General features: G+C 40.0%; 1 protein-coding gene across 1 annotated transcript in view; it reads right to left on the bottom strand.

Annotated features, from left to right (window-relative positions):
- The window catches only part of kdrl (kinase insert domain receptor like), a 60696-nt gene extending 37978 nt beyond the window's left edge, over positions 1 to 22718 (bottom strand). The window contains exons 1-10 of the mRNA XM_037675763.1: positions 22638 to 22718; positions 10210 to 10294; positions 8488 to 8699; positions 6318 to 6445; positions 5201 to 5366; positions 4982 to 5118; positions 4730 to 4901; positions 4488 to 4614; positions 3985 to 4154; positions 2642 to 2798 (exon numbers count right to left, since the gene is read on the bottom strand). Of these exons, the coding sequence (XP_037531691.1) occupies positions 2642 to 2798; positions 3985 to 4154; positions 4488 to 4614; positions 4730 to 4901; positions 4982 to 5118; positions 5201 to 5366; positions 6318 to 6445; positions 8488 to 8699; positions 10210 to 10294; positions 22638 to 22692 (1409 nt within the window). The 5' untranslated portion in view covers positions 22693 to 22718. The remainder of the gene's footprint in view (positions 1 to 2641; positions 2799 to 3984; positions 4155 to 4487; positions 4615 to 4729; positions 4902 to 4981; positions 5119 to 5200; positions 5367 to 6317; positions 6446 to 8487; positions 8700 to 10209; positions 10295 to 22637) is intronic.
- Positions 22719 to 23390: the final 672 nt, after the last annotated feature.

Raw genomic sequence — 23390 nt, 5'->3', positions numbered from 1 at the left:
GCAAAGCGCCCCTCCTCAATCAAACTACTAATCCAAGAAGAATCCAGGTCTAGACCCAAACCCTTCCCTGCTTGTGGAGTGTAAACAATCAGCCTGATGAGCGGTGCGGCAAAGGAGGAAACAGCAGCAGGAAGGGCTGTGTGTCACCCCCCTGCACCCCCCTGCACCCCAGGCACTCTGTCCACACGAGATAAGACTGATCCTAAGACTCTGCTGAGAAAAGCTGATAACTTCTCAACCTGCTGACGGAGAAATCTCATCCCTCCTCAAACTCCAAAAGATGAGATTCGATCCCACATTTTGGATTTACAGTGGCATGAACTTTGTAGAGTCAGAGTTGGATGGGGGGTGGGGGGAGCACAGTTTCCTCCCAGCAGGCAGTGGCTGCCTCAGTCTCATTAGCTGTGCAGCCACTTGTTCTGGTGCCAGCCTCGATTATCTCTGGACCAGCGGGAAGACTCTGTTCAACCTCTGCTCTTACTTGTCCCAAATAAAGTAGGAGTTGTTTTCTGAGAAAATATAATAAAATTATGGAATAACTTACAGATCTGGCACCCCCCCATAATTTAGTCCCTGTCTGTGTTGATTTTGTCAGTGGGGTCCAAGCTTGACGGGTAATGGCCCATTGTTTCCCTGATTTTATGACTCGAAGGTCTGCTGCTACCATCGACGGGCCGGGACCTCTGGGAACGTCTTGATGTTTGCAAGTTCACAACCAGGACAGCTTTCACACACTTGGTGCTGTTCCACTCAGAGGATCTGAAATCAATATATCTCCAGCATGTTCCCCACTTTAACCCGCAGAGTCACTGACCAGTGATTTATGTGTTTTCTTTAGAGATGCAGGCAGTTGAGTCAGAGTGGATTCTGTAGAAAAGTTGGATCCCCAGGTCGGACCGGCGGCTCAATACTTCACTCAGTTTATTTCCCAGATCAAGTAAGGTGAACAATCAAGTAATGGCCTGTGTGAATCCATGTTTTGTCTGTTAGCAAAATGTCTCATGATCCAATGAGTAAATTTTAATGAAACTCTCAGAAAGTAATTAATGGATGTACATCTCCAACTGGCAGTGCTGTAGTAAAGACCACCTAACCTGAGACCAAGTCAAGACCAAGACAAGAGTGTACCGAGACCGAGACAAGACCAAGACTTTTGGGGTCTGAGACCAAGTCAAGACCAAGACTGAGGGAGGGCGAAACCAAGTCAAGACCAAGACCTCAAGTCTTGGAGCTCAAGCTTTTCACAGATTATATGTCTTATACTGTTACAACATAGTGACAGTTTTAACAATTATGTAAATAACATACCGCATGTAACTTTTATTTTTTTAAAAATTAAGTTACATATTGCAAGTGAGGTTGTTTTTCTCTAAAATGCTAAAAAATAATATTTATAATGTTGCAGAATCATTCACTAATGATTTTAAGCCAGATATACAAATACAGATAAACAAATATTAGTTTTTTTTGTTTTTTTTTTGGACAGGAAAAAAACAGCAAAAAAGTGTTTTGACTTAGTGCAACATTTTACTGTATTGCTGCACAGCTTTGATCTGCTATAGATTTTATTTTTATTTTTATTAACCTTTATTTAACCAGGTGAGTCCAGTTGAGATTGCAAATGATTTCAAGGGAGCCAAGAACAGCACCCATTCCAGAACCAATGTACTATAAAAGTACAAAAATATATAATATAACTCAAAATATGTAAGTATAAAAGACTAAAGACTTACTGTCACTTAAAGGGAGCATCAAGAGTAAAACTAATCTGAAATATAACTGTTAACTAAATGCTACATGTTTTTTTAAAACTTATTTTAGATACATTTTTTGTGGAATAAAATCAGATTTCATTGCAGCATTTTGCTTTGTTTCCATTCAACTATCTGTTCTTGAAACAAGGTTTTAAAATGTAGCAATATGTGTTTTATTGTACTTGACTGTGGTTAAAAAAACTATAATCACCAAATGAAAACATAACTTAAAAAAGTAAAACTAATCGTTTTATTTTTAAAAAATGGACAAACATTTTATGGGTTATTTAGTCTAAAACAATTGTTCGAATATTATTTGCATCAAAGATTCTTTTGTCATATTTCAAATTGTTCATGGGAACATTTACTGTTTTACTGAAATGGTCTTTAACTATATACTTTATTATTTATTCAAAAGGACAAAACCTTTAAATAAGTTACCGTTTGTGAAATATATATTTTTAAATGTGGATTGTTCTTTCGGCCTTTAATAATGTCCATTGTTATCATCTGTGATATTTTTATTCCTTATTTTGAAAACTTTTCATCTTTACATCTGCTGCTGTCATCTATTAAAGCTTGTTTTTGAACAATTCACCTGCAATCAGTGCACGATACCTGGAAGTGTAACTATAAATTTTCAATTTTTTGAAATCTGAGCTAAAAGTGAAAAGCTTGATCGACACAAAACAGCTTTGTTTGAATCGGATTGTGTTGCATCATCAGCATGAGTCCAATGAAATAAAGAGGTTTGACTCTCACTTATGAATAAAATAAATACCTTTCAAGTTTAAATAAGGAGGTCTTTTTTATTTTAGGAGATGGAGGACAAACCTTGATCAAGACCAAGTTTAGGGGTTTAAAGCACAGTGAAGATGATGACTCACTCTTTAAGTGTTGGGTCTGAGCGGCACGGCTGCCAGAACCAAGTGATGTTTGGTAACGGCTGTCCGTAAGAGGAGCAGACCAGCCGCTGCTGCTTTCCGGACATGTAGGGCTGCAAGTCCATGGTGGAGAGCTCTGCCTCGGAAATGGTTGGCTTCACTGTGAGAAACGAGTAGATTCAAAGAAATGAGAAAATCAGAGAAGCAGGGTAGATCCACCATCCTGACCCTGCTTGTTGTGGTATTTGATAATGTCTTTTCAATGAGGGGCGACAGCCATGATGTATAGTCATGAGAAATGTGCCATTGACACCAATTGTCCTTCAGACACTTTTTTGTAGAAGAAGAATGTCAGGATGACAGGTTAACCCAGGGCTGTAAGGTCAAAGAGCGACCCTGCTGTGGCCGACGCTCGGGTCATTGATTCCACCATGTGTTCTGTAATGAACAACAGGCCGAGATACTTGGAGCCCGTCCACATCGCTCGGCCATTCTCCGCACTTCAAACAGTTATATAATGTCTGCATCCCACCGACATGCGTAATGTAAAGCAGAGTGACAACTCCAAACAACGCTGATGAACACAGTTTTAAATAGCTCTTTAATTGTTGCCAGGAGTCACATTTGTTTATTTGGGTCTGTGTGCTTTATTTCTGTCATTCCAATAAATAAAAAGCTGTGTGAAGCAGTGCAGTCAAGGACCATAAATAAAGATTATACAAGCCAGAAGGGGTCTAAATTTTCCAATTTTTTGGCACGCTAGTGGGATTTCTTAGAAATGTTTAAAGAATCTCAGCAGGAACTCCTCCCCGCACCCCCTCATGGGCAAGCAAACCCCACTTTACATCCAACAGCACTTACAGCCTCAGGTGTTAACAGCTGTCAGTAACGCTCCTCAATGTCAAAACAATGAATTACGGTACACACTCCGACCCTGTTTCTTCAGATGCATACTTATTTTATGGAACATGCTGTTTATACTGTATGAGCAGCTCTGCAAATACATGTGGTGAGGATGCAAATAAACGCAAGGGATGAGGGGGAGGGGGTTCTCCGGAGCGGCTGGAGTCTGTATAAGCACAACAGAGCTTGGACCCTTTGCACATTGTGCCAAGCCCTCCTCCTCTACCCCCTTCAAAAGAGCCCCAATAATCAACAGCAGCTGCCTGTGTGACATCAATCCATGCTCTGGAAACAACAAGCCCCCAAATTCCTCTCATACTACAGCTGCTACCTGCCAGTGAACTGCACTGAGACCAGCAGCAGCGGTGCAAAGCAACAAAGCAAAGGCACGGTTTAATTTCCTCAGGATAACAGAGATGACCAGGTAAATGGTAACGACTTACCGTCAATGACAAGCGTGTAGCTCAGGTTCCTGTGCAGGCCCTTCAGCTTGTTGCTCAGGCTTATAGTGTAGACGCCCGCGTGTTTCTGCTGCACATTAATGACGGCCAAACTATAACCAAACATCTTGTAAGAAGTTGAGTTCTTCATAATCAGGACGCCGTCTTTATACCTGAGGGAACAAAGAGTTTTGCTGTGGTGAACAGAAAATGGTTTCATAAGAAGATTTGATAAATAGCTTTACTATTTTAAAGTTTTGCTTTTATTAGTTTTAATTTTAACTGAGCCCATGTCACAGATATTGAGCTAAGACTGAGAGTCATCCCCAGTACATACGCTTAAGAGTGACACCTTGTGCTATTGCACATATTTCCAAATTTTAAACCAAAACAGCTGCAGTTTATTTCTCAAATATGATGAGCTCACTTTAAGATTGGGCAATGTGCATGTCGTCAAGGAATGCTAGGCCCGTGATATTTTAATTTGTCTTCATTTTAAACCTTACCATGTTGTTGTGTCTGGTTGTGGCAGAGCTTTGACCTTGGGCTCAAACACAAATCTCTTAATTCCATCTTTAACAATCACTGTCCTGGAACGATCGTGTTTATAGGATACGTCGAGAAAAGGATGTTCTGCAACAGAAGATAAAACAAATAGACGATGGAGTTAATTAATAAATAAAAATGATAAAAGTGTGATGTTATCATCATATTGTTAAAAGAAAAAAAACATTCAGTGCAAGCTCACCAATGACTACAACTTTTGCTGAAGCAGTCTCGTTTTTGCTGGGATTAATTTCAGCTTTGCAGTGATACCATCCCCTGTCTTCCATGGTAACGTTTGGCAACACCAGCTCCTTGCTCATTACATTAACCTTATCACGTTTCAGTTGAACCCTGCCTTTGTAATGGTGATTTTCCTGGAGACAGACAAAAATCACAAGCCCTTGAGTGTCTGATGGTCCCATTTTACATAGCCGGTCTTAAACCTTGAACTTACTTTCCGCCTCGGAAAATCCCATGTAAAGTTTATTCTCCCATTAGAGTCAGTCTCCCCACTGCAGTTCAGGATGAGAGTGTCCCCAACCAGCACTTTGACACGGTCTGGGGTGATCATCACATTTTTCAAATTCGAAGCTGTTGAAATGAGACAGATATGAGGAGCCTGAACCAAAAGAATGTACTCCACTGCAAACTTCACCACCAAGACAGGACTCACCTTGTCTTTGAGGGATGTATTTTGAATGGAAGTGGCGCCCGTTGACCACGGCGTGGCAAGTGAGCATCATGTATTTTATGGTGGGACCATAAGGAATCTCAAAACCCACCTCTGGATCCCATGCCTGATCTTTTACAGCCTCCTCTGACAAAGCAGAGTTCTGCATCTATAAAAGAAAAAGCCATTTAAACATATTCTAACATTTGTGGCGTTTGGTAAACATCACTGAGCCCGACAGGGTCAACAGGAAAGCATTCAACCTCATTTAATGTGTAACTCATGCTTAACTGGGCTCACCTGGGGACAGGCATCTGTTGGACTGAGCGTCCAATTAGTTTTTATTTTTTATGGAGCGTGACCTCTGCAATCGTTCATGCAACGAGACACATAAAATAGCAGAGGCTAAAAAAAAGGATGTACGTGCCAGCTCCTGTTTGTTCCCAAGTCAGGGAGTTTGAAGGAATTGATGAGAAGAAAGGAAGGAAGAGTGCCATTGATTTACTAAAACCAGGAAGTTTGCACAACATGCACCATCTGAATCTTGTGTGTTTGTATCTAATGGGCACAATGATGCATAAAATGACAAGAGACAAACATAAAAATGTGTTTTTGATTTGCATGAAAATATTTCTTTCCACACATTTGACTTTGCATACTAAGATTTATGTCGTTTCCTGCAATTGAACACACTGCGTGCTGTTTGTCTACTGCACTTCTTGTTTTGTAAGACATGATGCACTAAATTTAGTCTTAGAGTCTATTCTGGGAGAAGCACTCTTGGAGCACCTTCCTGCTCCCACAGGAAGTAGACAAAGGGACTACTTCTGCCAATGAGCTTCCCTCCGACAAGACACTGTCCCCGATCTGTTTCTGAGTGTCGAAGTGTCCTAACGCATAAAGGGTGTGAGAACCAGTGCGTGCATAGTAGAAACTTCTTTCCTTTCCTCCCAGGATGACAAATAAGGATCTCCTGCAGGGATATTAATAACAATCTTGTTTTTTCAGATGACACACTGCCTGTTTTTTTTTTTTTTTTCAAAGTATGCATCCTGCGAGGTCTATTATTGTGCAAGCTGGAGTAAAACAATTTAACCCAAAACTTTACATGATGCCTTACTTTGGTCAGCGTCACAACAACATCAGGTGAGGATGTTCGGCACGGCACCACCAGGCTGGTCTCGTGCCTGTAGATGCTCAGAATATCAGGGTTAGCTTCATGGGGCTTAACAAAAGGTTGCTCGGGATCTAAAAGATGAAAAAAAGAAATAAAAATTTGTATCATCTACAGGAGTTATCAGACAGAAACGGCATTTGAAGATGTGTGTGACTGCATTTTGTCCTTTTTGATCAAATCAATGTTAAATTGTGCAGTTTTTGCATTAAAGTAACAAATGTACTCTGTTTTTCTGTTCGCTTTGTGCCTCTGTGCTCATGTAAGTTTCCTCCCACACTTTAAAAACACAAAAGTTTGGCAGACTGGTGTAAACCACGTCCATTTATGACAATTTCAAACATCTTACTACTCTCATACAGTCAGCTGGGATTGTCTCCAACATCGCATGATGCCCTAAAGATTGGCCAGTTTTTCTATTAATGCTAGAGTTCATCAGCTGGATCAGCTGGACTGAACGGAGGACAAACGTTGAGGCATTTGACCCATAGATCAACTGATTAGTTAACTCTACCCAGATAAGGCAGTGGAGCTCTGAAGGAGCTTTAATTTTAGCGCCTACTGAGCAGCCAGGCATCAAACAACAACTGTGGGAGAGAAACAGTCTGCGATTAGTGTGAGGTCGAGCATTAGTAGTGGGATGAAGGGACTTTTATCTGAAAAGTAAGCGTGGAGCACAATCTAATAAACAACTAAGGGCCTTTGAAAAGAGTATGCTAGACTAAACACAGGCCCAGCGGGTGAGGAAAAGTGGGAACCACATTCCCCGAGCAACAGGAGAGGAAATGAAGAGTGTCCAGCTGTACACAAACCCCAACTATTTCTTGGACCAATATCTAAGAAATTTATGTTTATGTGAACTTTTCAAAAACATCTGAGTGAAATGGGTTGAGGCTGAAGTTTCATTTTGCCCTCAGAGTAAATCTCCATATGAACGTCTCAATAACTGTAACTGGCACAATGTGACGCTTTAGGGAAGACTTCTGAAAACAGTAGCTGAAGCAGGAAATCAGCCACTGACCAGAGTTTCCTGTGCAATCAAGCTTGGACTTTAACCTCCAGAAGAAACCACAAAATGATTCTGCCTTTCCGTCCCTTGCTTAAGACATTTGTGGCACTTCAGTCTGGGAAAACTTAGCAAACTTAGCAGTTGATGCACTAAACAAACAGAACAACTGCAACATTCAGTATCTACAAAAATAAAATACGATCAAAATTTAAACGATGATGAAAACATAGCTCAGAATGTTAATTTATTATATTTTTCATTCATTGTTGGAATTAAAGTTCAAGTGCTGATGAGTCTAAAAGGCTGCAGAAGCTTACATTAAAAAATATACAGTAGTCCCTCGTTTATCGTGGGGGATCTGTACCCTGAAGCCTCGCTATAAGTGAAAAACCACAAAGTAGAAATAGCAAGTGGTAAGTAGTAACAATGTTTCTCAACTCTAAACGCTCTAAAAGAGCACAGAATGTCATGATTTCCCTCTCCCTGCCTCCTCTGTCTCAGCCACCTGCATGCGTTCTTGGCCACGCCCACTTCTCTGCTCAGCTCTGAGAACAGTTCTGCTGTTCAGCTGCAGCAGGAAGCTTATCCTGCAGTATGGGCTGCACAAATGTGCAGCAGGTGCTAAATAATTTTAAATAATTTATTTTAAATAAAAAATGTCATGCCGATCGTGTGACTCGTCCATCAATCAGCCACTTGTGTGTCATGAACAATCTTATTTTGAAAAAAACATGATAGAGCGAGTCCGTGAGAAACGAACTGTGAAGTAGCGAGGGACTACTGTATACATAAACTGTATTTGTGTGTGTGGGTGTGTGTGTGTGAAAAAAATAGTTTTTTTTTTTTTTTTCTCTAAACCATTCAGAAAGGGATCTCCCTTAAGGTGAGTAGTTAAAACATGTGCCCCCCATTGTGGATATAGGCAAGTTATGCATGTGTGTGTGTGCATGCAATTAACATTATATAAAACATACAACTATAACCACTCCTCTTGACATTTTGAGTTATCTGATCTTTGTTGCAGCACTTGCTTTGATATGCTTTCATTTTTAGAAACATTTTTATTTTGAACAGACTGTCAATGCACTATTTGTCTTCAGGTCTCACCTTTGACATAGACATAAACAGACGAGTTGTTGTTTGAACCAGTTTCGGAGAATTTGCAGAAGTACCTCCCCGTGTCATTGGCAGTCAAGTGTTTGACTGTGAGTCTGACGCAGTGATTGGGAAGTCTGGATTCACACGGCTCTACCTTCACCCCCTTCGATGAGATAGATCGTTGTGCATTCCCAAGCGTCCACTGCAAACTGCTTTGCCCTCTGCAAGAGGACAGTGAGGGACAGTGTTAGAAATGGTCATATTTACTCACTCGCTACGCAGCTGGAATCTATTTTTAGTAAAAGTGTCACAGCTGGCAGCCGGCCTTCCAGTCTTTTCAGCCCAGGATGACAGCAGCTGCTTTCACCCTTGGGAGTTTCTGGCCTGATGTTCATTCTGAGTTTATTTGGAGTTGATCTCGAGTCACCCGACACCTTGAACTTTCACATGGGAACATGTTTCTTTTGAAAGATGTGCTCGGCTAACACATTCTTTCCACCCAGAACCCATTTTAAAACTCTCTCATTAAAAGGGATCCCAGAGGGACATCGAACATGTCTTGCATACCATTGCCTTTGCCTGCAGAAATTTTGGGTCACCCAACCTCTAGTTCTCAGCCGGTGACAGAAAACAACAAATCTCCTTGTAGGGAAGCATTACATTAGAAGGACATTAATTCCTGTGCATTCTATGCAGGCATGTAAAATGATGCAATGGCCTTTTCTTTTCAAATCTGAATGAACTTCACATGGGTCCCACCATCGCTAAAGGAAATAGCAACAGGCTGATAAGTGTGGACCACCATTGAGGGTTTCTGTCAAGGATCGTCCCTGCTTCTTGTGGCCTGAGGCACGTTTCGTTTATTTTCCCTCTGGCCTTTGTCTATAGGAGCGATACGAGAGTCTAAACTTAAACGTTTAAGGAAGAGTTCTAAAACTCCCAAATGACCTTTCATAAATGACCAGGACAGGGGAAGGAAACCAGTTTCCTAAACTCGCTTGATCAAATTCCTTGAAGGAATGCATGTAGTCCGCTGCCTTTCGAGCCAGAGTTTCAAACTAAGACCCTCTAACGCTAAGAAATAAAAGTTATTGCCAATTTAGTCAAGCTTTGTAAATCACAGTATGCACGACTTCACACAATCATGTAAATCTTGTGAGATGTATTTGCTCTCAAAATATGTGCTGAGTTTGATCTTCAGCTAGTACCACAGCAAACTTAGCTTAATATCTGTAAAATTAGTTAAATTAGTTAAGTTTTTTAGCAAAGTATGTATGTTGTGAAATATTTCCTGATACTACCACACCAAATTTTACCTTGGTATCTGTAATGTCGACTAAGTTTTCAAAGTTCATGCTCAGTCATCCAGGTACAAAATCCAATAATGGTCCATCAGGTCATCTGGACAGTTAAGTGTCGACTAAGTTATAACCATTTACATGTTGGCTAAGCTTTCTCAGCTGTGGCAGCCATCTTGAATGAGGGTGACTATAAACGTTAATGAGCTGTAGATGTACTGTATGATGACTGAGAGTTTCAATAAAATCTGTCCACTTGTTAATAAGATGTTTTACTAATGCTACAGCCTATGGGCACACACACACATTCACAGGAATAAACATTATCACCCACAATTATGACATAAACCAAGAGCAGAACTTGAGTGGACTCATTAAACATTACACTCTACCACTGAAAACATCTTTAAAAAGGAGGTGTTCAACCACATACATGCAAGTAAGGATCAGCGAAACTCCCTTTTGAAGAACCTGTGGATCCTCAGAGGGCAGAATCATGGGACCTTGCTCCAGTTGTCCTGCTGAACAGCACATGAACACAATAACAAAAATAAAATAACAGTCAGTGAAGTTGTTTAACAAAGCAGCACATTTACAGCACCCTTTAATGATGCGTGTCACTATTAAACTGAAGGAACGGGGAACACTGCTGGAAACTCCCATGAATCACTTCAGTGCATGAAGGTGTCTCTTCCGGTGGTCTGTGTTGGCATGTTGGTTGTTTTATGGATGCTGGTTTGAAATCAGAACAAACATAACATCTTTGTACATGTTTTCACACTCAGATTCCTTTAAATTCATTTTCACAGCCTAAAACATTCTGGTTTTTAGCAATATTTTAGCTGATTTTACCTTTTAGCTAGTCTACTGTTCAGATAGCTAGCTAGTTTTTTGCTGGTTTTACCTAACTTTAACTTTAGATGCAATCTTTCGAATGAAAGATGAAACGTTTCTACAATTTTTCTTTTTTTAATTTTATTTTTTAATGTCCAGAGGACCAGATTTAACATTTTTTTAGATATGACTTTTTTTTGTTTTACATCTGAGCTATTGTTTTGATAAATTTAGGTTTTAATTTCTTTCTTAGCCAATTTTAGCTTTGAACTTTAGTACATTTTAGCTTTTATTGATGGTCCTACTAGTCTGAGCTTTTATCTATTGTTTTGCTAAATTTAGCTTTTATCTATGGTTGGCTAATTATAGCTTTTAATTTCTGTATAGCCTATTTTAACTTTGAGCATTACCTTAGCAAATTTTAGATTTTGGCAATGGTTTCGCTAAATTTTTTATCTATACTGTTCGTCAATTTTACACTTCTAGCATCAGTTTTGTTGCCTTTTAAATAATAGCTATGATTTTACTAATTTTAACTTTAGTTTGGATCATTTTAACTTTTTGCTTAAATTTAGCTAATTTTACCTTTAAGCTACAGTTATGTTAATTTTAGCTTTTGGCATCAGTTTTGCTGATTTGTAAAAAAAAAAAATAGATATTGCTTTTATCATATTTCCTTTTAGCTTTGATTTTAATAATTGTAGCTTTTAGCGTCAATTTACCTTTTTTCAACCTTAATAATGCTCATTATTGCTTTTAACCATTGTTCTGCTGGTTTTCACTTTTAGCTACAATTTAGGTACCCTTGGTTGTTAGCTTTAATTTAGCTAATTTTAAGCTTGTAGATATGGTTTGAGCTTTAATCTATTGTTTTAGTAATGCTATCTGTAGCATCCGTTTTGCTGATTTCAACTTTTGGCTATTGTTTTTACTTATTATTCCTCTTAGCTTTGGTTTTGCTCAGTTTAGCTTTTAGCTACTGTTTTGTTAAATATTGTTTCTGCACTGCTTGTTTTATCTTTTTAAACTATTTGTTTTCACTAAATTTCAGCAGTCGTTCAGCACTCACACTGTATTTTCTCAGAAAATGCTGATTTTTCAAGTTGTTTTTAAGGTGACCTCGTAAACTGAACACTGTTCTGAGAATATCATGAGGGAACAAGATGTTTGATTCAGTCGAGGCCTCTCTTTGGTGCTCCGCCAACAGAATCTGTTGAGAGGGCTCTCTGACAATGATCAACATAGGAAGCTCTGTGTGAGTCTCCCTGAAGTCCAGGAGGTGTCACGGTCCCAGACGTGACTTCCTTCTTTTTACAGATATCCCTGAACATCTCGTCTTTGTTGTCACAAAACAAATTTAAGTCTTAGCTCCAGATATGAAAGTCTTCTGGTGAAATTCATATTTGTTGCACATTTTCAGGAAAGACAGTGGAGCTGGACCAACATATCAAGTTGACACAAAAAACAGCAGATGGACGCATACATTTACAAACACACAAAGCAGTACTCACGTACATACACAGGTGGTGTATTTTTTAAAATATCATTCAGAACAGCTGTTGTGTTAAGAATGAGCAGAAGCTGCCAGTGTTGGCAGTGATATCCACTTCCTCATAAAATATTACAACATCATTGTTTGATTGTTCAAGGTTAAACGGAGGGGAAGGGTTGTGGCTCACATGCTTTCATGTTAGTACAGTACACACTTTTGGCAATATATTACATAAATACAATGAACGATAGTCAGCTCTTAGATTAGCTTTTGTTCCTTTTGTTTGTGTAGATGTTAACTTTTCTAATATGTCTGGCTCTGCGGATTTATATCATCTTTATTGGTAACAAACCACAACTTACTGATCAAACTAGTGTCATGCAGTACAAATTTCTACAGGGTTAAGATGAAAGCATCTCCATACAAACATCTCTTTAATTAAAATTAAGACAAAAAAAGAGAAAAGTATCTTGTTGTTGAATCCACCCCCTACTCGTCACTGTCCAGCAATAACCTCAAAAAGCATCCGGTGAAACAGCTGTGTGAAGGATACAGCCTGAAAAATCCCAGAAATTGAGCTTGTTTTCTCAGTTCAAAGGGCCAAAAAGCTGGTTCTTATTAAGCGCCATTAAACAAAACAAAAGAGAATAGATGTGGAATGGTGTGAAGGAGGGAGAGGATGAGAAATTTCCAGCTATTTCATGAGGAGGGTTTGAGCCACTCAGACATTTAGACCAGGGTCAGATGTCCTCACTTGGCACTGATTGAGGAAAGCAGCACAGGATATGAGATTTAGGAACATATCTGTGGGCAGGTTCGCCATCAGTCAGGAAATTAAAATATAGTCATCTTTTTATTTAGTTGCAGGATGACTTTCCAATATTTGAGGCAGCTATGGTAGAAAGAAAGTGAAATTCCTATCTGGAAAACAACAAACTAAGGTGTTGCAAGAAAAAAAAAAAGTGATTTAAGTTCGTTTTGCCTCACTGGTGGAAATTGGTTGAAGTGAGCATGTTCCTATTTTGCATTTTTGTGAGTTTCTTTTTTTTACTTGGCTTTTTCATAGAATGCATTTCTGTCATTTCTCATATGATTTCTTGAACTCAAGCTCTTCCAGCCTGATCAAGAAAGCACATCAGCGACTAATTCCTCAGGTGACTGAGGCGAGCTGGACTGGGAAGCTCAGTCCTCACCTCCTTCTACAGGTGTGCAGTGGAGAGCATCATGTGCTCCAGCATCAACATGTGGCATGGAGGCTGCACAGCTGCAGAAAGAAAAGCTGCACAGAAATCTGACGGAGTCAGCCTCCCCACCATCACAAACATCTACACCTCCAGGTGCAGGAAGAGGGCCACCTGCACCATGAAGGACCCCACTCACCCAGAACTCACACACACTTTTTGTCCCGCTTCCCTCAGGAAGGAGGTTGAGAAGCATTAAGTGTAGAACCACTAGACTGAGGAACAGCTTCTACCCTGAGGCTGTTAGACTCAAAAATCCCTAACCAGGAAAATCACTGTAAGGAGAAAAAAAAGATAAAAGAAAATCACTGAAATGACACTTTAATTGGTGATATGCAACATCTGTGCTGCTGATTATCCATGCTGATGATTTCTTGCCTTTACGCTGCTGTATTCATACCCATCTGCTCACTACAGACTCATGTTCAGGCTGCTGTTTAATATCCCGTATTATTTTACATTATTAGTGTTTAGCATATATCTTGGATCCTTATCTACTGTTTCTTTTTATACTTTATATTTTTGCTATTTTTCGGTGTAACTGGGACCTTGAGTACACAATTTCGTTCCACCTCATGTACCACATGTGATGCGAATGACAATAAAGAACCTTGAACCTTCACATGTCAGTGGGACATGAGTGTGGCAACAATGGACTGAGTTATCAAAAGCTCATCTAACACTAAATGATCCCAAATTTAAATCAAATTAAATAAATACAGGACAGGAGCAAAAATAAACAATATATTTTTAAACTATTGTTCTTATTGTTGTGTGATTTTTTTTTTTTTTACCTTTATTTTACCAGGAAGAAGTCCATTGACATTATTAATCTCTTTGATGTCCTGGGCAGCATTGACTTAGACATTGATTTACGTGAAGTCACTTGCAAAGGATGAGATTATGGAATATGGAGAATGAAATGTAAGTTTTTATAAAGCACCACACAGGCAGAAAAATACTGCAAATACAGCAAAACTGCAAGGGTAAAAAGGAGGGGAACGTAGTACACATTAACAATAAATAATGAGATCTATAAACATGGGCAGCACGGTGGCGCAACTGGTAGAGCTGCTGCCTCTCAGCGAGCAGGTCCCTGGTTCAAACCCCGGTCCAGGGGCCTTTCTGGGTGGAGTTTGCATGTTCTCTCCGTGCATGCGTGGGTTTTCTCCGGGTACTCCGGTTTCCTCGCACAGTCCAAAAACATGCATGTTAGGCTGATTGGTAACTCTAAATTGTCCCTAGGTGTGAGTGAGAGAGTGAATGGTTGTTTGTCTCATTTGTCTCTATGTGGCCCTGTGATGGACTTGCGACCCGTCCAGGGTGTACCCCGCCCCTCGCACAGTGATTGCTGGACATGGGCACCAGCGACCCCCGTGACCCAAAATGGAATAAACGGGTAAAGAAAATGGATGGATGGATCTATAAACATGGATTTTGAACTGAAGAGCAAACAGTTTTTGTCTACGTTGTCCACCAACACAGCCCCCTGTGCAACGCCATCAACTTGAAGATTACCATTCATTCATAGCGATCTCTAAAATATTCAAGAGCTTCAAGTTTCCAGAAGTTTGTCAAGTGATTTTACTTGTACAGTAATTTGTTTCATTCTTGTATTTTTCCGCCCTCTTCTTCTTTTGGCTTTTCCCTCTTCAGGGGTCACCACAGCGAGTCATCCTCCTCCATCTCACTCTGTCCTCTGCATCCTTTGTCCTCTCTAACTGCATCCATATATCTCCTCTTTGTCTTTTTCCTGGCAGCTGCATTTCTAACATCCTTCTACCAATATACCCACTGGACATATCCAAACCATCTCAGTCTGGCCTCTCTAACTTTATCTCCCAGTTGTTCAACCTGTGCTGTACCTCTGATGATCTCATTCCTAATCTTATCCATCCTTGTCACTCCTAAGGAGAACCTCAACATTTTCATTTTTGCTACTTCCAGTTCTTTCTCCTGCCTTTTTGTCAGTACCACTGTCTCCAGACCATAAAACATAGCTGCTCACCACTGTCTTGTAAACTTTTCCTTTGACCTTTGCTGACAACTTTGTGTCACAAATCCCCCCCCCCCCCCTCTGTAATGTCACAATGTCATGTTTTCAAGGGACCAATGAATGTAGACACAATTTAAGAACTTGAAAAACTGACAGGGCAAAAATAAAGAAACGAAAGCAAGGGGCACATGGAGTGGAAAGAGTAACCAACCACTAGAATGTGATGATGAGTATGAGCTGGGAGTAAAGAGGAGCGTGTGAAAGCAGCTGAACTGATGAGCAAATGAGGAACAGGTGAGTAAGGAAGAGCTCAGTCTGAGGGAAAACTACGGTAAGTGAGACCAAAAAAGAACAGGAATAACACAAGAACTGTCAAAGTGAAACTACATGGAAAATTGTCATCAAAGAAATAAACACAACACTAAGAATCTCAACAAAAAACACAGATTTGTGACAATTATCTTTAAAACAGTGTGTTTCACTTTAGAAATTAATCAAATGTTAGGTAATTTAAAGATTATTGTAAAATCTGCAAAATAGAGAATTGGTGACATTTCAGAACAAATATGATCAAATCATTTTATGATTAAATAATCATTTTCATAAGATTTAAAGAAATCTTTCAGAGTGATCTTGGATATAGTTACAAAAGAAGGATATATATTTTTTTTTATGTTAAGACTCTTCTTGTTGGCACACTAATCCAGTAACAATGGGTTTTTGAAACTTTATAGGCAAATTTAATGACATACTGCAAAGGGTGATGCATTTAAATGTTGTGGGGAAATAAATAAAACCAAAACTAGAAATAAAAGCTGTTACGAAATGAACTACAAAATAAAAGCTGCTGAAAGAAAATGTATGAGGAAAGAAGCAGAAATGAAGTCATCAGCCATTGTTCAGAAGCATGTTGCTTAATAAAAACCACTAACTGCATGAGGTGGCTTTACTGTCATCAAACCCAAAAGGAAACTTCACGTCGCAGCCCTTCACTTACTTACAGGAACTAATTTGAGGAATTCCCTTCTTTTATGCAGAAATTATATATTTCATCTCCCTGTACTTCCCTATCAGATGGGTCTTTTTTTGGACCTGGAAGGCCAAAAGTAACAATACGAGACAACATTATTGGTCCCTTGTCAAACCTCTTCCATTATGTTCCACTTTTATGGCCAAGCTTTTGGAAAACAGAAGGCTTAAATTAAATAAAATAAAACAAAAATGGCATGAGTCATTTCCATTGTTTTGAGTCCATCAAATGTCATGCTCGGAGCATGTTGTGAATGACTCTCAGCTACTACCACATCACATTTTAGCTCATTATCTGTTAACTTCACTGAGCTGTAGCCATTTTTGTAAAGGCTAATTAACAGCCATCTTGAATTGGAATCATTCCAAAAGGGAATTAGTTGTAGATGAACATCTAGTGATTATTTCTTGAACATTTCATCAAAATCTGTCCAGTAGTTCAGAAAATATTTTGCTAACAGACAGACAAACTTGACTCCAAACAGTTAATGGCAAAATTTTACATAAAAATCCTTCACAATCTGCTAATGTTTAAAATATGTAATGGGGATCAGTCTCAGCTACTACTAATGTAAATTTTACCTCAATATCTGTGAAATTTACTGGATTGTATATATATATATATATATATATATATATATATATATATATATTTTTTTTTTTTTTTAGGTCAATAAGCTGTGATTTATATCATGAATCAAGTTGACTCCTAAGGTGATTAATTTCTGCAACTTTTATGAAAACTCATGCTGTGGTTCATGTGATATTTTGCTAACAGACACAAATGCATGCACACAAGCAAAAAATATTACGCACATTTGCCTTTTGGCGGTGGGTAAAAATAATCACCAAATTTCAGCAGCAGCCACTAAAGCCTGCAGCTTTGTACAACAGATAAAAGAGGCAAGACAAAACCTGCTGACTCAGCTTATAGTCTGTTTTGAGTGTTGATAAATAACTTAAATAACTAACCGGTATTTCTCTAAACTGTGGTTGCTGACAAAACAGCTACCTACAACAGGTAAGATATTAATTGTTCACAACCTTTCCATGGGCCTCCACTTCAAAGGATCTGAACTACTGCTTTAAAAGCAACGCTTGGTTGATCAGAGTGTTGTCAAACGCTGAGCTCAGACAAAGACAAGGATTGTTACCACCTGCCATCATGGGAACCAGTCTCCCCATCTCACCCCCCACCCCACCCCCCATCCACTCTGTGCCAACTGCAAGGTTAAGACAACAGTTACAGAGAGCGCCATTTTTATTAGGCCTGTATTGGCCTTTGGAGATCGGGAGGCAGAATGCCCCAGACTCCTCTTAAAAAAGCAAATTAACTGAACATCTGGCCGTGCTGGGTGGCCATTCAAGGTTATATAAAGTCGAGCCAAGCCAACAGACAGGAATCTCCCGCAGGAGAATCTGAAAAAGATAATCCAGAAGATTCTTGTTCCATAATGTGAGATTAGGACACGCAGTCTGACAGGATCCCCTTGAAATTGAAATCTTGTGCATGATTTGAGCAAAACATCCTGTAAAGACAGTTGGAACAGATATGGCGTTTATCTCATAAGAAGAATGACACGCGTTGTGTTGGACAGGGATTTTTGTCTCACAGTTTGTGCACAAGTAGTTGACCCTTTAATCTCTCCAGTTTTACAATTTTGTCAAGTGTCTAGCAGAAATAGACATGGCATCAACCTGTCCTGGAGCAGACTGTCGAGACGGTGGGAGAAGAAGCATTTGACTGACGGAGTGTAAAACAGACGTATAACTCAAGGCATAACATTCCTTGAAGGAATGCATATCGCCCACCGCCATTCATGCCAGATTTTTCTCAATTTAAATCACCTTTTGATAAGAAATGACACAGTGGTAAATGTTTTAGCTCATTATCTGTACAATTCACTGTAAAGCCATTTTTATGGAGGCTAATGTTGATTAGCTGTGACTATCTTGGGTTGACTCCAAAAATTAATCCGTTGCAGATTCACATCCAAGGATTTCTGCTTGAATATTTCATTAAAATCTGTCCACTAGTTTGTGAGAAATTTTGCTAACAAATAGAGTTGTGCATTTTATGCATTGCTGTAATGACTATTTTTCATAATCTACCATCCATCCATTATCTTCCGCTTATTCCGAAGTAGAGTCACGGGGGCAGCAGCTTGCAGGGAGGCCCAGACATCTCTTTCCACAGCCTCCTCTTCCAGCTTTTCCAAGGCATTCCCGGGCCAATCGAGAGACATAGTCTCTCCAGCGTGTCCTGGATCTTGTTCAGGGTCTCCTCCCAGTTGGACATGCCCGAAGCACCTCTCTAGGGAGGTGCCCAGGGAGCATCCTTACCAGATGCCCGAACCACCTCAACTGTCACCTCTCGAGGTGGAGGAGTAGCGGTTCTACTCCGAGTCTCTCCTGAATAACTGAACTTCTCACCCTATCCCTAAGGGAGAGTCCAGCTACCCTGCGGAAAAAACTCATTTCAACCACCTATATCCGCAATCTCATTCTTTCGGTCACTACCCAGAGCTCATGACCATAGGTGAAGGTAGGAACATAGACCGACCGGTAAACAGAGAGCTTTGCCTTACAGGTCAGCTCTCTCTTCACCACAACGGACCAGTACAGAGTCTGCAATACTGCAGATGCTGCACCAATCCGTCTGTCAATCTCACGCTCCATTCTTCCCTCACTCATGAACAAAACCCCGAGATACTTGAACTCCTCCACTTGAGGCAGAACCTCACCCTCGACCTGAAGAGAGCAATCCACACTTTTCCGGTTGAGGACCATGGCCTCAGATTTGAAGGTGCTGATTCTCATCCCAGCCGCTTCACACTCGGCTGCGAACCGCTCCGGTGAGAGCTGAAGATCACGGCACGATGACGCCAACAGGACCACATCATCTGCAACGAGCAGAGATGGAATCCTGAGGCCACCGAACCGGAAACCCTCCACCAGCTGGCTGCACCAAGAAATTCTGTCCATAAAAGTTATGAACAGAAATGGTGACAACGGGCAGCCCTGGCGGAGTCCAACTCCCACCATAAAGGGATCCAACTTACTGCCGGCAATGCAAACCAAACTCTTGCACCGCTTGTATAGGGACTGAACAGCCCGTAACAACAGGCCTCCAATTAAGAGCTATCATTTATCATCCATCAGGAACAAACTGAATCTTTGAAGTCAACACACACTGACTGGAAGTCAGATTTGGTTTTATCACCTGGTATGGGTCAAAAGATGCAGAAGACCCTTGGAGTCTTCAACTACGTCTGCTGCAGAGAACCGTATGAAAGAAGAGTTTCAGTCTGAGCCGTTCTGCTTCATTTGAGTCGGTGTCAAAAGGTCACGAAGTGACACACTTGACCTGTTGTCATTTTCAAAAGAGAAGCTGTGACAAGGTAAACATTAACAAATTACCAGATGAGTCCACGGATGGATCAGTAAGAGACTGATGTGTTTCTTTAGAGGTGTTTTCTGTTAATCAAAAGTAACTGAAGAAATTAATGCTTATTGCTGAAGAATTTGCAGAAAAACAGCTGAAATTAGCTAAAAACTTGCTGAATTGGAGCTGAAAATGTAGAACAAGTTTGAATCAGCAGAAGAAAGTAGAAAGAATGTTTGCCCAGTTAGGCTGAAAGAAGCAGAAATGAGCACAAAAAAGTGGAAATTATCTGAAAAAAGCCCAAATGAGCACAAAACTGCTGAAAAGTAGACAGAAATGCAGAAAGAAGCTTAAATTACCAGAAGGACGTGAGAGAGCACATTTTTCCTGAATTGGGCTAAAGAAAGTTGAAATGAGTGCAAAAAATGTTGAATTAGCTGAAAAGGCAAAAATTAGCATAAAAACAGCTCAACAGTAGCTGAAATAGCAGTAAAAGCTCAAAGAAGCTGAAATTAGCTAAAGAAGTTATAAGAAGCACAAAAATGTTAGCAGAATAAAGCTGAAAGGAGCACAAAACAGCTGGAACACCCCCCCCCCCCCAGCTGAAATCAGCTGAAAGTAGCTGAAAAAAAAATGTTTAAATTTGCAGAAGGAAGCTGAAAGAAGGTGAACCAGAACAAAATGTGAAAAAAGGACTAAAAGTTTGTGAACAGATCTGAAGATCTGAAGGAAGTGAAATGAGCTCCTCATTTCCTATTAGAAAAAAAAATGGTATAAAAGGCTAAATATTTAAAAAAGCTAAAGTTGCACCAATACCAAAACTCATATCACCCTTTACCTGAATGAGATGGACGTTTTGATTTATGATTTGTTGAAATAGCATAAAAATTCTGGAACGAGAAAGATGCCGAAAAACGTAGGGAAGAAAAATGGACCTCAATGTGAAAGCTTGATAAACATTCACACCATAAAAATCTGTATTTGGGGCTTAGCGTGACACACCAAACTATTATTTGTTACAACCCATTATTTGTGTGTGTGTGTAGTTTTACGTCTTAATCACAGGAGCAAACCTGCTACACGCGTCATCACTAACAGTCGACCTGCTGACCAACATCAAATAACTAATGACTCTACCAGTCATGGGTTGTTTGCAGACTCGGGGCCCTGCTTTCCTTCTTGCCATTGTCTCGTGCATGAGGTTTGAGATAACCAAGAATATCAGCTCAAGACGAAATCATCGCTCAGGTAGCGTGTCACATTTCCGTGACCTTTACTTGCCAGAACAATTCAGGCAGCTTCTTGTCCCTGCATCCGCTTCCTCTGTGCGTTTTTCCCACGCTTTGTGCGTGGACAGTGAAGGAAACCTGCTTAAAAACTGCACAAACAAAGCTTCATATGCTCGTGAGTGTGTGTGTGTGTGTGTGTGTGTGTGTGTGTGTGTGTGTGTGTGAGGGAAGAGTGTTTCCTTTATTTGGATGGGCTGTTTATTTGGAAATGACAAGGAAGTCTTGGTCTGCGTGGCGACCTGAAACAAGGTGGAGGAACATCCATGTTTTCTGCTCCGTCTTGTTTTGGAGGATTTCAGCTGAAACAATGAAGCTGAATTTACTGTGAGAAGCAACGAGAATTATCTCTTCCTGAAGGGGTTTTATCTCATGGATAACAGTCAATGGAATTATATAATAATAATAATTTCTAAAATAAAACTAAATAAATAAATAGCTGATTTTAAAAGTGCTATGAAAACTTTTGTTTTAGCCAAGGTCTTTTTTTTTTTTACACAAACACAAAAAAGAACAAAATAACAAAATTTTGAATTTTGAATTTTTGAAGCAAAGTAATTCAGAAAGGCTAGTAAGAGGGTCTGATATATACAAAGGCATGTCATCAGCATATAAAGAAACTTTGTGCTCTGTGCCTAATCAATTCATCCCCTTAACGATGGAGTTTTGCTGTAAAAGCTACAGATAGTGCTTCTACCTAACACAAATAGAAGCGGTGAGAGCGGCCCGGGAGTGTTAGGAAAAGTTTGACAAATCAGCCAATCAGAAACTCGTCCAAATGTTTTCATTGCTTCTCGAAAAGGCGAAGATGGACGACTCAAGAATCTCTTAAATTAAAAGATAGATTTTAATAAAAACTTGTGTAAAATACTCATTAATCATCAGTAAACTGGTTAACTTGTGCAACTGACCATAAAAAAAATGCTAAAACCCAGTTGTAGAAATCTGAGCTAAAATTTGGTGTGGTAGTAGCAGAGTCATCCACCCTGCATACTTTGAGTGCCACTCCTGCAGTGAGATCTTTGCTTAACCTCCTAAGACCCGCGGACTCTTGCGTGGATGCCAGGTTGTCCACATATGAGGTTAAAACTTTAGCATCGACTGCTGGAATCAATCCTGTAAGTCTGTTAGCGAAATATCTCATGAATAACTGAAACTTTCTAAAAGCAAAACTATGAATATCTGCAACTTGTGGAGTAAATCCAGCTCAAGCTGATTTTAATCTAAAACTCCTGCACAACATGTGGCGGGCGATATGCATTTCTTCACGGAATGCAAGGCCTTTCTTTTACCTTTCCGGGCTAGCAGATTTTTTTTAAAGAGCCTAGACAACCTCTAGTGGTCTGAGTGAGAACTAGATCCAGTCAGAGCTTGCATGGATGCATGACGTCCATAAAAACACCAGGATAATAAAAACAGGGAAAACTCAATAAAAGTTGGGATTAAAAAGAGCTAAAATGGTCACGAATCGGTCACGCACGGAATAAAGTTTGACTCTTTCTTTTGATTAGTTGTTTAATGTGACACACATTTTGTTTCATCAAATCATTCATTCATTGAGTCTGGTCGTGCTTTAAAAGGTTTTAGGGACTTCTTACCGGCTGTGAGGGACAAGCAGCAGAAGATGAGCAGTGAGAAGTAGCTGGAGCTCATTCTGTTCAACTTCAGCGAAACCCAAAGCTTGTCCTGTTGAGGGGAAAAGTCCCTGCGGAGGATTTTTAGTCCCGAATGACCAATAGAAAGTCGATTCGATACGTCTAAAAATAAAAGAAGGTTTGTCCTTTAAAACGTGCTTTATAAATCCACAGAGGCTTCAGGTGAAGAAGGAGGCAGCAGCCGAGGTTCTACCGTGTCCCATGACGCGTTCGGCGGGGGAGCGCTCCTCCAGAAGCCGCCGGGGAGGAGGCGGAGGGACCGGGCAGGTGCAGCCAAAGCCTGGAGGGAACCTCGCTCCGGTTCTAATGTTGAAGTATGAGGCTGCTTTAGATCCTCCTGGGGGATTGGGAGGGAAACGTTATAACAAGGAGGATGGAAGTCAGCGCGTGCGCCAACTGGACCAACTTCTCCCGCTGTTCGGTCTGTGCGGCGCGTGACGCGTTTTTTATAGAGACACGCAGGAAGGACGCAGCGTCACTGTGGGGAGGACACGGTTTACAGGGAAGAAGGCAAATTAAAAATGACTTAATAAATCAATTAGAACAATGATCTTTTTGTTACTGAATCCACGGGGAAGCTTTAATAAAGTTTATAAAGCATGAAAATCGATTTAAAAACAACTGAAATACTCGATTCAAGCAATTATAACAAGGTTTTTTGGTTTAGATTAAAATGTGCCCAATTATTATCTGTAA

The sequence above is a fragment of the Nematolebias whitei genome, chromosome 4 (genome assembly GCF_014905685.2).
Source record: "Nematolebias whitei isolate Nwh7 chromosome 4, NemWhi1, whole genome shotgun sequence".
Taxonomy (NCBI): domain Eukaryota; kingdom Metazoa; phylum Chordata; class Actinopteri; order Cyprinodontiformes; family Rivulidae; genus Nematolebias; species Nematolebias whitei.
This window is presented reverse-complemented; position numbering and strand designations above follow the sequence as displayed.